This window comes from Oryx dammah, unplaced genomic scaffold (genome assembly GCF_014754425.2).
Source record: "Oryx dammah isolate SB20612 unplaced genomic scaffold, SCBI_Odam_1.1 HiC_scaffold_4, whole genome shotgun sequence".
Lineage (NCBI taxonomy): Eukaryota > Metazoa > Chordata > Mammalia > Artiodactyla > Bovidae > Oryx > Oryx dammah.
The window spans coordinates 26786425-26802664 of record NW_024070188.1 but is presented as its reverse complement, the minus strand read 5'-3'; the positions used below and the strand labels follow the sequence as shown (position 1 = coordinate 26802664).

The window sequence follows — 16240 nt, the reverse complement described above, 5'->3', positions numbered from 1 at the left end:
ATCACATATGAATGTAGGAGAAATTAAATAGGGCCTCTGATCTTTCTGACTACCTTTTTAAGTCAGCAGTTGGCATAACATATCTTATGTATTATAATTAGTAATTAGAGGTGAACGCCAGAAAACAACAAAAAGAAAACAAAGGGACAATGTTTGCTGGTCAGGCTGTCAGCGGACTGACTAAAGAAGGTCCCATTCTGCGGACCCGATGACCCAATGTAGCCTGCACCTAGGAGCAGACGTGCCCCTTCCGTTAACACTTTCTGGCGGGGTGACCTACACATCTGTGACCCCCGCTGGAGAGGAGGAGGCCCGGCGGCAGGCGCGCGCCCAGATATAGCCACCCGCAGGCACCTGGGTCGCGCGCCGCGGGAGGGGGTGGGCCCCCGCCGTGGGTCCCCGCCCCCCCGCGTTCTCCCGAAGCCCAATCATCAGGAGATTCCGGGGCAGGTCCCGCCGCCGACCACGCCCCCAGGAGGTGGGGCGGCGGGGGGCGTCTTTAAGAGCTGGCGGTCCGGCCTCCTGCTGAGTCCGGGTGCGGGGCTGTGAACTCGGAGGTTCGCGTGTAAGACGGCCGCCGCCGCCTACGGTGGGCTCCACCGCTTTCTTCTCGGCCTCGCTAGCCCGCCCGCCCAACTCGGCGGCTCCTCCGCGAGCCCGCCGGGAACTCGCACCCCTCGCGCTCCCCGGCGCCCGAGGGGGCCGCCCCGGGCCATGGTGCCCTCCCAGGAGGAGCCCGCCGCCGCGCGGGGGACAAGCGAAGCGCAGCCGCTCGGCTCCGCGCCTCCGGAGGCCGCTCCCCTGCCTGGCGCGGGACCCTTAGACGGCCCGGAGGCGGCGGCGGCCGAGAAGGTGGAAATAGAGCTGGGTGGGTCGGTGGGCGCCGAGCCCCTTGAGCCCCCTGAGGGCGGCTGGGGTTGGCTGGTGATGCTAGCAGCCATGTGGTGCAACGGGTCGGTGTTCGGCATCCAGAACGCCTGCGGGGTACTCTTCTTGTCCATGCTGAAGACCTTCGGGTCCGAGGACGATGACAAGATGGTCTTCAAGACAGGTGAGGCATAGCGCCCGCCGCGGCCACGCCGGGTGATGGGCGCGGGATGCATCCCGCGTGTGGAGCGAGCTTCTGCGCCGCCTGGTGTGCCCCTGAGGGTCCCTCTGTGTGAAGGTTGTGAGAGGTGGGTCTGTCCAATTGCAAAAGCAGCCCTGCGGCTCCCGGGGCCTCCGTGCGCCTCTCTTTGTGTTGAATCCAGATGTAGGGACTGTATTTGGATACAAGTCACAAAACTTATTTGCCTGGATCTTCCTGCTTCCCCTTTCTGCAGGATAGAGGCTGAGTCTCTGGTAGACTTTCTCTTAATTTTTGAAAACAAACAGACCCTTCCAAAGCCAGTTAGTTACTCCGCTCCGTTATTTTTACAATCTCTTTCCTGACCGTGACGGTTGGGTTTTTGTTCTGCCCCCGGCGCTGCAGAGGACTGTGTGTGTTGGGGGGAGGCGGAGTTGGCGAGATGAAAGGTCTGTATTGCAAGGACTCGGGAGTTCCGAAAGGAGCCCTGAAGGAAACACGGTTTCGTGCTGGTTTTTTTTTTTTTTTTGGGGGGGGGGGTGGGGGAAGGGGGTGTCACTCTGCTAAATATAGAAAGCATAGGAGGCAGCCAGATCAGGGACTGGGAAGAGGAAGGTGAGGGGTTGCCCTTTCCTGTTGTGTTCTTTGTCATTTTATACCAAATTAGATGAAAAAGGTGCAGACTCAACATTTTTTTCCCTGTAAATGATTATTACCTGACCAACCAAGACCTTCTGTAGAACTCTTTTACATACATTATTTCATGTCATCCTGTGAGGTAGGCGTTATCAACCCCTTTGAGGTGAGAAAAGTGAAGCTTGTTGAAATAAAGTGTTTTAATGAGTCCAGAATGGTGATGAAACATATCTTATTTAAAGGGCCAAGTGATTTTCCTTCCTAAAACATGCTCCCTCCTTGCCATTTGGGCAACTCTCTGTGGTTGTGAGGGCTTCCCAGGTGCTCAGTGGTAAAGAACCCGCATGCCAGCGCAGGAGACCCGGGTTCCATCCCTGGGTTGGGCGGATCCGCTGGAGAAGGAAATGGCAACCCACTCCAGTATTCCTGCCTGGGAAATCCTATGGGCAGAGAAGCCTGGTGGGCTGCAGTCCACAGGAGTCGAACATGACTTAGCAACTAAACAACAATGACATATGGTCCTATTTTTTTTTTAACTTTAATTTTCAATTATTTTTAGTGTGTTTTGCTTATCTCTTTAGTGTGCATGCAAAAAAAATATGCTAGTCTGTTATAACAAATTCTAAAGGAGAGGTAATGTTGGGAGTTTTAAAGACTGATATTAAAGAGTATTATACTGTTGTTCTGCAGCTTTTCTTGTATTTTGTGTTGTGTTTGCAGTTTATCCCCATAACTTCTTAGTATGAGCTGGTAGCTTAAATTCTTTACATTTTAATGCCTAGTTTTCCGTTGTATGAATATATTATACTTTATACGCATTCTTTAATAAACATTTAGGTTACTTTCAAAATTACCATAGACAGTGCTGCTATGCATATTCTTGTACATTGTCTCTTTGCATGTGTGACTCAGGTACCATATTTAACCTGGAATTTCTGTTCCTTAAATAGCTTTTAAAGCTGTTGTGTTCTTCAGGTCACAGAGCTAGGTACAGAAGTGTTCAAAATATAATATCATGTACTTGCTTGGCAGGATAGATGCATATGCAGTAGTAAACAAAAATAACTTTGTGTATTTTCTCTATGAGTAGCCAGCATCTGGGAGAGAAAAGGGCACTGAAGCAGAATTCAGAGTCCACATTTTAAGACTAGTTCTTTCAGCATTTAGTAAATTCTTGCCTGGGATTACACTTTTATTGCGGTCAGAACACCAAAATACTCATTTGTCCACCACAAGTTTTGCAAACTCAGGTGAGTAGATCCATTGTTGTTTGTGGAATGTCTTATTTTTTTCTCCTTCCTAACTCTTTTTTTGGAGAGAGAGCGAGTGAGCGAGCAAGCAGTTGCTGGAGAGACTGTAGCTTCATCAGGAATCAAGAGTTTTGTGATCTCAAAGCCTCTCTCTCTTCGGTCCCAAAGATTCCCAGTGACAACGATAGCCCGATTCTGGGTAGCTGAAGGGTAGGGAGGCCACAGGGACCCATTCTCTTCAACTTTTTGAAACACTGTATTTTCATTTTTGATGAATATTTTCATTTACTCAGCCTTGATGGCTTTTCAGTCTTGTTTGTGTATGTGTGGGTGTGTACTACACAAACAGGTATGCAGGTGTGCATGCTAAATAGTGAAGACTTGGTCTGCCTGACTGCCATACGAGGTTGGTTGTGCCCTTGCACAGAGGTGCACGGCTCAGGATCATTGCCGACTGAGAACCAGCCTGTGCTCTGGGTGCTGTTTATCTAATTCCTGCAGAGGGGCCCGTGCCCTTGTAGTGGCCCCGTGTAACACCCCAGCGAGATGGCACAATGGCCTGTACTTGTACTTGGTTGATGCGTGAAACATGTACAGCAGATAAACTTTAAGGTCTGAGGTCACCTCATTGGTGAAAAAATGGAGACTGGATAGCCTTTAAGCCAACTAATGTTTAGATTCCTGGCCCCCCGCCCCCTCTGTCTTTCCCTCCTTTTTTCCCTCCCTTCTACAAGCTCTCCCTCCTTTCTCTTTCTTTCTCTCCCCCTACTTTCTGTCTCCCTTTCTTCTTCCCTTTCTGTCTCATCCCTCATTTAGTATATCTCTTGCTTCCCTCATCCCTCCCTTCTTCCCCCAGCCATCTCCATCTCCCTCTGCTCATGCGCTCTCTCTCACACACATATGTACAGGTGTTTCATATAAAGTCTGTATCAACAACAGGTACTGAAGGGTTTGAGAATGCTTGCTTTGAAGTTTGACGCGTCAGGTTTTTTATTTTGATATTCTAATGCTGAGTCATCTGTGATCAAATGTGTGCTAGCTTCAGGTACAACATAAAACATATCTGGAATTATTTAAGACTTAATTTTTCAAAGTTTTGGTCCATTTTCTATTACCTTGTTCATGATTGATAATTCCGCCATTAGAGGTCAGTTCATTCTGTCTCCACGTGCTCATTAGCTTCTTCATAGTTATAAGCTCAAGGGTACACAGGGAGGTGGTGGTGGAATGGGAACCTAGGTTTCCAAACGATGGTTCATAACCATCAACAGTGCTTGAGAACCTCCCATGTGCCAGGCCCAGTGCTAAGCACGTTCCATGTTTTCCTATTTTAAACCTTAGTGTGACTGCATGAGATAGGCTTTATTTAATCTTTCTTTTCAGATGTGGAAACTCAGGCTTATGGAGATTAAGTAAGCAGTGGACACCAGGGTTCAACCTCAGGTTTATCTGACTCCAGAAGCTAGGTTTTTAATGACTGATCATATTACGTGGGTTGGATAACATTCTGGTAATGCATCATTCTTTATGTTTGATTAATTCAAGCTTTAGAAATTGATAACTATATAGGAATTCTGGAGTTAGAAGTCTGAAAGATCAGAATCTCTGTTTCTTGATCTCACTTGGCTGTCAGTAAGCAATTGCCAGTTGTTAATGTCTCATTGAAATACATTTTTGGGAGTTCTCTGGTGATCTGGTGATTAGGATTCAGCGCTTTCACTGCGGTGGCTCCAAGTTCAATCCCTGGTTGGGGAACCGAGATCCTGCAAGCCGAGTGGTGCAGCCAAAATTTAAAAAGAAAAAAAGATTTTTGAAGTATAGGGAGATGTTCATTGGAAAGCAAGGTAATTTCTTATGGCATTCAAGCCAGAGTCTGGAGTTTCCTTTGAAGAACCAGACTCCTTTAGACTGATCCATAGCAGGACAGTATTTCCAGATGTTAAGTGAAGAGACTTCCTCAGGCTTTACTTCTGCTCTTCAAGGCTCTCTTATCTCTTTCTGCACCACTGATGATCCTCCCATAATTTCTTAGGAACGGGCATGGAGAAATTCATTCACGCCAAGATATAAGTGAGTTTACACATCTTAATGTTACTTCTCATTCATTCTACAAATGTTTACTCAGTATTTGACACCCTCTGTGCTGGGCATAGAAGGAGGTAATTGAGAGAGACAAGGTCAACTGTCCCCAAGGAGCTTTTGATCTGCTGTGGGATACAAAGTAAATAGAATATTTCTCTTTGCAATATACCAGGACACAGGCTGGGGCGGGGCGGGGGGCGGGTTGGTTAAGAGGCTGAAAGTCTAAGGAAATTCCCACGAATGGTGGAGGCTGGGAAAAACATTGGATGGCCTCTTTCCCTGTGGCAGTAGATCTCATTTTGTGAAATTAAGACTTTGGAAAGGGGAAGAAAGCTGAACTCCGGTGGGGTGCATCACAGCCCCATCACGGTATCCTGGCTGCTGGTGTCATGGCATTCAGAGATGTGCCTTGCACTTACTGCTGTGTTAGAAAGGTCCATCAGAGGGAGCAAGCTGAGCTCGAGTTGTCTCTCTCCATCTGAGATTTATCTGTTCGTATGTGCCTGCTTCTTGCCCAGGTTGGGGGGAAATCAGACACTTTTGGGAAAACTAAAACAGATACCTACAGTTAACTGGAACATTGTTTTCCCTTAGAAATTACAACTTACAATTACAATTTAGAAAGTATAATTATTGGAAAACCTATTTTTAGTTTTTTTCATGAAACCGAAAAAGATTCTAGGATTCTTTTAGTGCTCTAAAAGAACACTCTCTGGGATCTTACTAGTGTATTAGTCTAGTTTACTTATCTGCTTTCTTCCTGGAAAAAGAAAAAATACTTTAGTGGTGTGTTGATATTTAGAAACATCTATTTAAAACAAGTATGTTTTCAGAATCAGTATTTAAGGTCACGAATGATATTCTTTTGAAGAAATTATGTCACTCTGGTCCAGAGGCTGAGTCAAGAAGACCCCTACTATTTCCAGTAATTCCGAGAATGTGTTCTTTAATAGCCTTTCTTTAACGTAGAGGCTTGTGGTTAAAAAAGTTTGGGAAACACTGCATATTATCATCTTCTTTTGGATAGTCCAAGTACAAATCAAGGTATTAAAAAAACTCAGTAGTTTTAAAGGAAAATGGGCTATCAAAAAGGTCTTTGGTTATCATCTTTAATACAACTCTACCTTTCCCATATGGAAGGAGATTGCTCTTTAGATAGTCATAATCACAAAGTAGGATTTTTAGTAGCATTGAGGGATGGATGCATCTTGCAACACCTCTCAACATGGCCGGTTTTTTTTTTTGGTCTTTATTCATTTATTTGTTTTTGACTGCCCTGGGTCTTTGTGGCTTCGGTGCGGCTCTGGCGCAGGCTTAATCTAGTTGCAGCAAGCAGGGGCTACTCTTTGTGGCACAAGGTCCTCTCATTGTGGCGGCTTCTCTTGCTACACAGCACAGGCTCTAGGGCTCACGGTCGTTAGTAGCTGCAGCACATGGGCTCTTCAGGTGCAGCTCTAGAATGCGGGCTCAGTAGTTGTGGCGATTGGGCTTAGTTGTTCCGCAGCATGTGGAGTCTTCCTGGACAAGGGATCACACCTGTGTGCCCTGCATTGGCAGGCAGATTTTAATCCACTGTGCCACCAGGGAAGTCCTCAACATACTCTTACTGGCACCTCTGACATTTTTAAGTCAGTCAGTTTTTCCTAAAGGTTTATTTTTTTTTTAAGTTTTTGCATTTACGTACTGATATTATGCTGATATTTAAATACATACTGCAGTTGTGTGCTCCACCTGAACTTACAGGAGGTTTTGGCTGTAGTTCAGAACTGGACTTCCATGTCTGGCTTTTATGCTAAGGACTTTGTTTTTGGCAGAAAAGCCTGTCTGCTTAACCATCTCTGTGTTACAGGAAAGTTTTTTAGTAGTGGTGCTTTGTTAAGATGGTTACAGTGAACAAATGATCTGATTCATGGTCCCATACTGTATACATCTTTCACTATAAGGAAAATGACTGACTCTTATTTGCATTCAAAGAGAGGTTGAAAAGCCAAGAAAACTCTCTTACGGCAGATGTTATGAGGCTTGAATTTGCTTCATTCTTTTCCATCTTAAAACATTCAACTTTATATTCCATGAATTAATCTAAACTGCCTGTTAAAATAAGTTGTTAGACCACAAAAATAGTTCAGAATTTTGGAAAGAAATGAGCATGGTATGAGCATTTCATACTCCATTTCCAGAATGTTTCTGAATTTAGAAACTTTCCTATAACACAGAAATGGTTAGTTATGCAGACAGGTTTTTCCACCAAAATAAAGCCCTTAGCATAAAAGTGTAAAACATGAAAAGTGTAAAATGAATTCTGCTTAAGTACAACAATATGAGTATTCCTGTAGTGTTTTATCATGGGATTTTTATCAGTAGAATTAACTGCCAAAAGAACCAACTCAACCAGAAATAGTGTAGGGATTATTTTGGGAGAGATTTTGAGGTGTCTTTTGTAAGGAGTTGTATCCTGTACTCTTGATGTGGTTTGTTGTATCATTTTATATGGTTTTTATTGCATCCGTGTTGCAGTTCCTTGAGACTTAGTCCCAGGCCCTGTGCCTGCTTCACTTTTCCTACCTCCCCTGGGTGTCTCGTAGGCCCTGTGGCTCAAACCACTACCTTGGGGTTGTTATTTCCAAATTTCTTTGTGTTTGGGACCCATGTTACCTATTTCTGGAAAATCCCTTTTGGATGCGCAGGTATATTGTTGTTTAATTGCTAAGTTGTGATCAACTGTTTTGTAGCCCTGTGGACTGCAGCCTGCTAGGCTCTCTGTCCATGGGATTTCCCAGGAAAGAAAACGGGAGTGAGTTGCCATTTCCTTCTCCAGGGGATCTTCCTGACCCAGGGATTGAACCCCAAGTCTCTTGCCTTGGCAGGTGGTTTCTTTACCACTGAGCCACCAGGAAGCCCCAAGTATGTCATACTCAACTAAAACGAACTCATTTTTTACCTACCCCACATAGCGTTTTCACCTACCATCAAAAACATTAGGTTACCTGTGGGTAGTGTATCACACCTCTGGTTGCTCACGTCAAACACCTAGTATCCATCTTAATTTCTTATATCTTCTCTTTCCTATTTTGTTAAATCAGACAAGGTCCTTTCGTGTTTACCTCCTTAATGCCTCGTAAGTCAATCCCCATCTTATCCTTTAGTGCCGTGCATTAATTTGTGCCTTTATTAACTTTTGGCCTCAATTACTGTCAAAATCTATTAACGAGTCTACTGGTCCTCAGTTTAGTCACATGAGTGATTTTTCTAGAACATTAGACCATATCATTTTTCTCTTTAAAAGCCATCAGTGATACCCATTAATTCTGGGAAAACCAGAGTCGTTTGAGCACTGGCCCTTTCCTTACTCTGTAACCTTGCTTCTCACCGCTCTCCCTTCTTGCACAGCATGTGGGATCTTAGTTCCCCGACCAGGGATCAATCCCAGATCTCCTGCAATGGGAGCACTGGGTCCTAACCACTGGACCACCAGGGGAGACACTCTCCCTTCTTGCACTTTACACTCCAGCCTAGACGGAGGAGACCTTGCACTTTCCCGAATCTGCCTTGCTTCTTTGCCTCTGTGTGTGTTCCACTTCCTCTCTTTAGTGTGGTTGTTGGTCCTTATAAGATTCTGATGAAATGGCCTGGCTATTTTATTTCTTTGATCACAGCTGTGGAATAAATAATGCTTTTTTTTTTTTTTTACAACTGTTGTTATGTTTTTGATGCACATGGAATGTTTTGGGGGTAGCATGAATTCAAACGAATTATGAATTCAGCTTAGAGTGGAAGACAGACAACCTAATTCCAACCCATCCTAATCTAGCATTCTGTTTAAGATAACCCATATTTGTTTAAGTGATAATTTGTGTAGACCATAAAGGAAGGGTTTTCATATACATTACTTGATTTTATTTTTTAGAGTGGCCTTGTAGTGTGTTGTTACCTTATTTATAGATAATAAAGTCCCAACTTGCACAGTTTAAGGTTGGGCCACGTGATATCAGTATTTACATTCATTAAGTTGAATGTAAGAGCATCTTTTTAGCTGGACAAAAATCTGTACCTCTGTTAAAGTTGTCTCAAGATGTGGAGTCCTGGCCCTTTATCCCCTTGAAACTATTTTCTGTGTATTTAACTAAATGTTCTCTAGAACCTGTGTAGTGTTTCCTGTCCAGGCTACCAGAAATCCTGTGAAGTCGTCCAGTCCATCCCATTTAGAGTTAGCATAACCTAGCTAGAGATCTGGTCTCATTTTGAAGTGAAATAAATAAACCTTAATAAAAACAAGCTAAACCCCAGACACTGCTCCTACAATTGGCTCACCCCAGCTGTGAGCACCCACCTAGCCTGTTGCCACCCAGGCAGGAACTGTGGCTGTTTTTATTGGCACCATTTTAGGAGGAACAACTCCAGCCCTCCTGGGAACTGGGTAGCAGCACCACCCAGGACTGGGTTAATGGAGGAGAGCAGTGCTGTTAGTCATCTCTGTACCACATGTGTGTGAGCAAACCTTCTTAGCTAAGCCATCTTCATTAACAGCAAAATGCCTAGATTCGACCTTGCCTGTAGGCACTAAAACTAGGGAACTGAGGAGGTGGCTTGCCTTATTCCAAGTTGGAAGTCTTTTTTTAATTTCACTATTTTTTAAAAAAATTGAAGTATAGTTGATTTACAATGTTGTGTTAATTACTGCTGTATAACAAAGGGATTCCTTTATATATTTATATAAAGTATTCTTTTTCATGGTTTCTCAGAGGATATTGAATATAGTTTGCTGTGTTCCATAGGAATTTGTTGTTTATTCATTCTGTATATAAAAGCGTACATCTGCTAACCTCAACCTTTCACTCCACCGCTCCTTCAGCCCCCTCCGTCTTGGCAACCAGCCGTCTGTTCTTTATGTCCATGTTTCTGTTTCATGTTGTTGCTGATCAGTCGCTCAGTCGTGTCCAACTTTTCGCGACCCCATGGACTGCAGCACGCCAGACCTCCCTGTCCTTCACTGTCTGCTGGAGCCTGCTCAAACTCATGTCCATTGAGTTGGTAATGCCGTCAGCCGTCTCATCATCTGTCGTCCCCTTCTCCTGCCTTCAGCCTTTCCTGGCGTCAGGGTCTTTTCTAATGAGTCAGACCTTCACATCAGGTGGCCAGAGTATTGGAGCTTCAGCATAGGTAGGTTCATTTGTGTCCTAGTTCAGATTCCGCGTATGATGATATCGCATGGTATTTGTCTTTCTTGTTCTGACTTACGTCTCTTGGTATGACAATCTCTAGTTGTGTCCATGGTGCTGCAAGTGGCATTATTTCATTCATTTTTTTTTAAAATTTTATTTATTTATTTGGCTGCTCTGGGTCTTAGTTGTAGCATGTGGGATCTAGCTCCCTGACGAGGGATCGAACCTGGGCCCCCTGCACTGGGAGCTCAGAGTCTTAGCCACTGGACCACCAGGGAAGTCCAGTAGTACTCCATTATGTATATGTAACACATCTCCTGTATACATTTATCTGTCAGTGGATATTTATTGATAGATTGTTTCCATTTCTTGGCTATTGCATTTCACTAACTTTTAATTATGGGGAAACACATGAAATAAATATTTGAAATAATGTACATGGACTAAAGCAGTGTTTCTAACCCTTTTGTTCCCAAACGTAAAAGTCTTCTCATACCCCTTGAAAATTTTGATACACCCCTCCAAGGGTAATTTAACTTTTGAGATTCCCTAATACCCAGAAGATAAAGCCATTCTCTATGTTTTTCTACCAGCTAAGATTTTGTCACATTACTTTTACTGGCATTATTATAATTAGGATTCTTTTTTTTTTTTTTTTTTAGTTGCACCTCGAGACATGCAGGATCTTAATTCCTGGGCTAGCTCTGTAAAAGCGCCCAGTCCTAACCACTGGACTGCCAGGGAATTTCCTAGGATTCTTTTTTGTTTGTTTTTAAAGACAAAGTTATAATAGTGAATATGCTTTTCAAAACTAAGTGTGCCTCTTAGATCTGCTCTTATTAGTAAGGGGAAACCAGCCTGCCTTCCTTCTACATCCCCCCAACCTGAGAATCAGTAACTGGAGTTTTGAATTGAGCTCAAGGCATGCTTTTCTATCATTAGTTAAATCCAAATGAAAGGTCAGCGGTTAAATTAATGTATAAAACTCAGGGAAAGGTGCATTGATCTGTGGTTCAGCTGTTATCCATTTTTTTTGGCTGAGGAGTAAATTGCATCAACAGTGCTCTGTATGTGTTCAGAAAGTAAAAAATTTATTTAGTCTTGTGACCAACTTAGACTCGATCCAAAAACCAGTTCTGAAATACGTTTCATGAGAGTAGAAAACCACTACTCATTAAACAGATACATTTATTGACATTTCTGGGTAGATAGGTATTAATGCCAGAGTCAAGTGGGTTAGTCTGGTGACTGGTTTTAATAGTGAAAACCTTTTCATCTTGTTTAATTATCCTTTTTATTAGTTTTGAGTTTACATTCCAATTTCAAATGGCAGCGTCTCAAAGGATTCACATTTGTCAATGGTTGTTTAAACAATGGCATTCCACAAAGTTAATTGATGTTTTAGTGCAGATAGGGGCAGAAGGTTGCGTTGTTGTTCTGTAGTAGAGTAACGCTTGAGCTTTGGGAACAATTCCCCATCTCCGAAGTTATCTCTCGCTGCCAGGTTTTCAGGTTTCTTTCTGTTTTATCTGTAGCTTTTAGTTTTGCTTTGTTGAACAACTGTTGCTTTTATAATAGTAAAAATATTAATATTAAAAATAACTATTAACATTAGAATATTAACTTTAATGACTGTAATAGTAAACTTGCCCTAAGATTAAGTAGTTTTATAGGAATAAATGATAGATATATGGAGTTTTCATTGTAATTGTTAGGTTTTGTCTCTTCTCAGGAGAAAAATGTTAATTATGAAATAGTCTAGAACTGATAAATGGAACCGATTTTATTTTTATAATGAAAATCTTTTGTTAATCATATATGAACAGATTAGGAGGAAAGGTTTTTTTTTTTCTTGGCCACGCCCTGCAGCCTGGGGTATCTTAGTTCCCTGACCAGGGATCAAACCCACGCCCCCTGCATTGGAAGCTCAGAGTCTTAACCACTGGACCACCAGATAAGTCCCAGAGAACTGATTTCAAATCACATCAAGGAAATGGCAGTCCACTCCCGTTTTTCTTGTCTAGAAAATCCCATGGACAGAAGAGCCTGGCGGGCTATAGTCCATGGGGTCGCAAGGAGTTAGACATGGCTGAGTGACTAAACAACAACAGCAACATTATTTGACCATGTTTTGTTTTGGATCAAAATGGAGATATGTGATGTCAGATGGACAGTTGCTAAGACTAGTGTTAATCACACCTGAGCCCCACACAGATATGGCACATGGAATTCTTATTAATGTATCTCGTTTTTTGGTGGGGGGGTGTAGAGGGACTCGAGGAGGGTCAGAAGAGATAATAGATGAATTTTTGTGTTTATATGCATAATTTTATCCAGAATATTATATAATTACTAATCTAAAATCCCCTTGTTTGGTGGTTCTTATGTATATATGGTACACAGGCTGCTTATATGGGGGCAAAGGCAAATAGAGTATTTCCCCACATTTTGTTGCTGGCCACCAGAAAAAAAGTCTCAAAGATATATGCATTGCCATCAGGAAAAAAAAAAAAACTTGGAAAAAATGGTTACATATTAAATGATCATTTAAACTAAAAGCTTTTAAGTAATGCTTTTAAATGACTTAAATTTTAGCTCACTGTTCTTTATAAAATGTGTTTATCATTTCTTTGAACAAACTTGTGTCTGTAACTGATGCTCAGTAGAACAGAAGACTGACCCTTTTCCAGAAATGTGAAATCTTCTGGAATCCAAGCAGAAAGAAATTATGATGAGTTCTGTTTGATTGGTTTGGAATTGTAATTATTTGGAGAGGGATATGGTTCGTCTTTTCGTACACTCCTGCAGATATAGCACTATAAGGAATCTTCCTGAGAGAATGCACTCTTTTCAAACACTTTTTTCAACAAAGTCAAGGAATACCAAACCTGAACTCTTTAAATTTACAACTGATGTCATTAGTACAGAGCCACAATCCCTTATCTGGAACTCTGGGGGCCATATGTGTTTTGGGGTCAGAATTTTTTGGATTAAAAAACCAGGTTCATACACATTTTTTTTTTTTTTCAAACACACTCCTCCCCCTCTGGGAGTCTGAGGCAGCCCCTGTAATCTAATAGATGTTTTTCCAAAACATGTATGGTTGTTCAGAGTAATTGGGACAAATAGAGACCATAAGTAGCTTCATGTCAGTTCAGGTCCTGTTTTACTTCCAAGTGAGTATTGAGGCTATCTGTCTTGAAGACTTTGGGTTTGGAATTTCAGAATTGGAAATAAGGATTTGTAGATTTATATGTGAATATTTTGTTTCTGTTTCTCCGTGGACATTCCTTTTAAGATACATTTTTCTTTATCAGATGGTGAAACCTGCTTCATGTTTTCAGTAAATGTGACATTCGGCTATCATACTGCTCTACCCTAGATTACTCAGCTGAGCCTCCTTTGCTGGGTGTTTGAAGTGCAGGCTGTGTTATGCAATGTAAATGGCATATCTGTATACATCTTTGAACAAATTCTTTCCTCCTTTTTCGAATTGCTTCCATAGCATATATGTCCAAAAGTGAGATTACTCGTTCAAAGGGCATGAACAACTTTATAATAACGTTTGCTGTGCTTAGTTGCTCAGTAGTGTCTGACTCTTTGCGACTCTGTTGACCCTGTCCATGGGGATTCTCCAGGCAAGAATACTGGAGTAGATTGCCATGCCCTCCCATTGTCAAACTGTCTTTAGAGAACTTGAATCTGTTTACTGTGCACCAGCAGTATACTGACTTCCTGAAAACCCTACCAATGTTAGGTTTTATTTTTATTAATATTTGCTACTTTGATAATTGCTAATGGTATTTTTAAAAATTAGTTGAAGTCATATTTCCTTGCTTTTAGGGCAGTGTATTTTCCCAGTTTTTGAGCCCTTTACAAGCAGTAAATGGCATCTGGAAATACAAGAGGACACCTACCAATGAAGACATTAGAGTAAAGCTTTCTTAACCACAGGTGGGAACACTAGAAAGGCCCGAGATTATCCTGGTCCTTAGATTCTCACGTGACACACCTTGGCAGGTGAGGCAGGCCCTTGTTCCCTTTCCTCTTCGCTCTAAGCCCAGCCTAGGTGTTGATCAAGGCCTTTTGTTGGGGTGGGAGTGAGGATGGAAATTAACCATCTGGAATGCTTGGCCATGAGGACTTAGTGACTTCTTTAGGTGACATGTTGTCCTTGAGAGGCTCGAGTCTGCACGAGCAGCCCTGTCTCATTCTCCATCTGTGCTGTGGCCTTGCCTCAGTCTCTGGTGTATGTTTAAAATGATTTATTTTAAAAAGTGATGTAAAAGTCATTTGAGCACGAACTATGTATTAGGGCCATGTAAAAAACAGAAAGGAATTTGGCATATTCCATACTCTTGGGAGGTTATGAGGAAAGACAAAATGCTGTGTACATCAGTAACTTGGAGAGAGTATGCCACCCGTGTTAAATGTGGCGTAAACATGGTATTGGATTTTAGGGGAAGGCAAAATGGCTTCTGACTGAGATGATCAGGGAAGGCATTTGGGAGGTAGCTTTTGAGTTAGACTTAAAAGGATTGGTAATTTTCTTCAGCAGATTTAGCAGAATAGGCATCCCTGGGATGGGTACACACTAATAATAAATGTCTTACTGTATGTTTTTTATTGCTTCATTGATCCTGTGGGATAATTGCTGTTATGAGCCTCATGTTTCAGATGGGCAACTGAAGGTGGATTTGAATTCAGTCTCTGGGGTCAGGACCAGGTTCATTATACTTAGCAACACACTGGGCTCTTTAAATAAATGGCAAAGAATTTGGTTTGGCTGGAGCCCAGGGTTTATAGAGGAAAGCCCCCAGAAGATCAGGCCAGAAAAGAATGGGGAGGGGAAGATTTAAGTGCCGAGTTAAGAAGTTTGGATGTGATTTAATAGGCAATGGGGAGATTCCAAGGATTTCTGAAAAGTGTGCCTTGAGAATCATGACTGGGTTTCTGAGGGAAGGAAAGAGGAACATCAATTTCAGAGCTCTTGGCTGAGAGCCAGCACAGTGATGGACGTGGGCAGGGAGGGGTAGATGCGAGACACTTGAAAAGACAGATCAAGTAGTCTGGCAAGTGATGGGTGTGGACAGTGTCATGGAAACTGAGATGATGCCTTTGCTTGGAGACTACGTCTGAATTTTGAACTAGGAGCCCCATGTTTTTGTTTTGTACTTGGCCCTACAAATGGTGTAGACAGTGCTGGATGGTGCCACTGATAGGACCAGGAGCATGCGGAGGAGGAGTTGATAGGGAAAGGCTGACTCAAGTTGTTAGACGTGATTGTGAAATGCCAGAGGACATCAGGGGATGATGTCAAGCAGGTAACTGGAAATGTGAATCTGGAGCCTCAGAGCAAAGCTGAGGCCAGAGGTCGAGCTTTGGAAAGAGCCTATGTCTTTAAGAGGAATGTGATATAATAATAGAAACTTAGAAATTCTGTCTCAAGAAGCCTCAGAGGCTGCTCCTAGGTGGCTTAGTTGGTTTCCATTGAAATCATCTTATTTAAAAGTAACACAACTTCATCCTTAAAATCTCTTCAGCATTTAGATTTCTCTAAGACTTGCAACTTTTGAAAGTTTAGATTGTATTTTTTATTATCATTGTCTTAAGTATTTTCAAAACTTAGCCCCAGGACTTATTTTCTGCCCCGCCTGCAGCTTTACGTGTCTTCTGGGACTATTGGCATTTGCTGTTTCTACATTAACGATACAATGAATTAAGCTGGTCTCTAAGTCTTACTTTCCAGATGTTCTAGACCAAGAGCCTGTGGTGAGAGTAGCTTAGAATCATTTTCATTAATTTATATAATTCTAATTGTAAAGTATTGATAGTGGTGGAAAACTTGTTCAACAGAAAGGTGTTATCTTGTAGATCAGCCTTCTGAGCCTAGGAACTGAGTCAGCCACCTCTCTCACAATTCATAATGAAAACAGTGTAGGCTCACTCTTTAAAAAATTCGTCTAGGAAAGCTACTAGAAAAGCAGTATAAATGAAATTAAGTTTTCTGTTGACTAGGACTAGGGTGGAATATATTATACAGT

General features: G+C 42.3%; 1 protein-coding gene across 1 annotated transcript in view; it reads left to right on the top strand.

The window, feature by feature from the left end:
- The first annotated feature begins 561 nt into the window (after positions 1-561).
- SLC16A10 (solute carrier family 16 member 10) overlaps positions 562-16240 on the top strand; it is a 106984-nt gene continuing 91305 nt past the window's right edge. Inside the window, exon 1 of the mRNA XM_040238487.1 lies at positions 562-1051. Within this exon, the coding sequence (XP_040094421.1) occupies positions 715-1051 (337 nt within the window). The 5' untranslated portion in view covers positions 562-714. The remainder of the gene's footprint in view (positions 1052-16240) is intronic.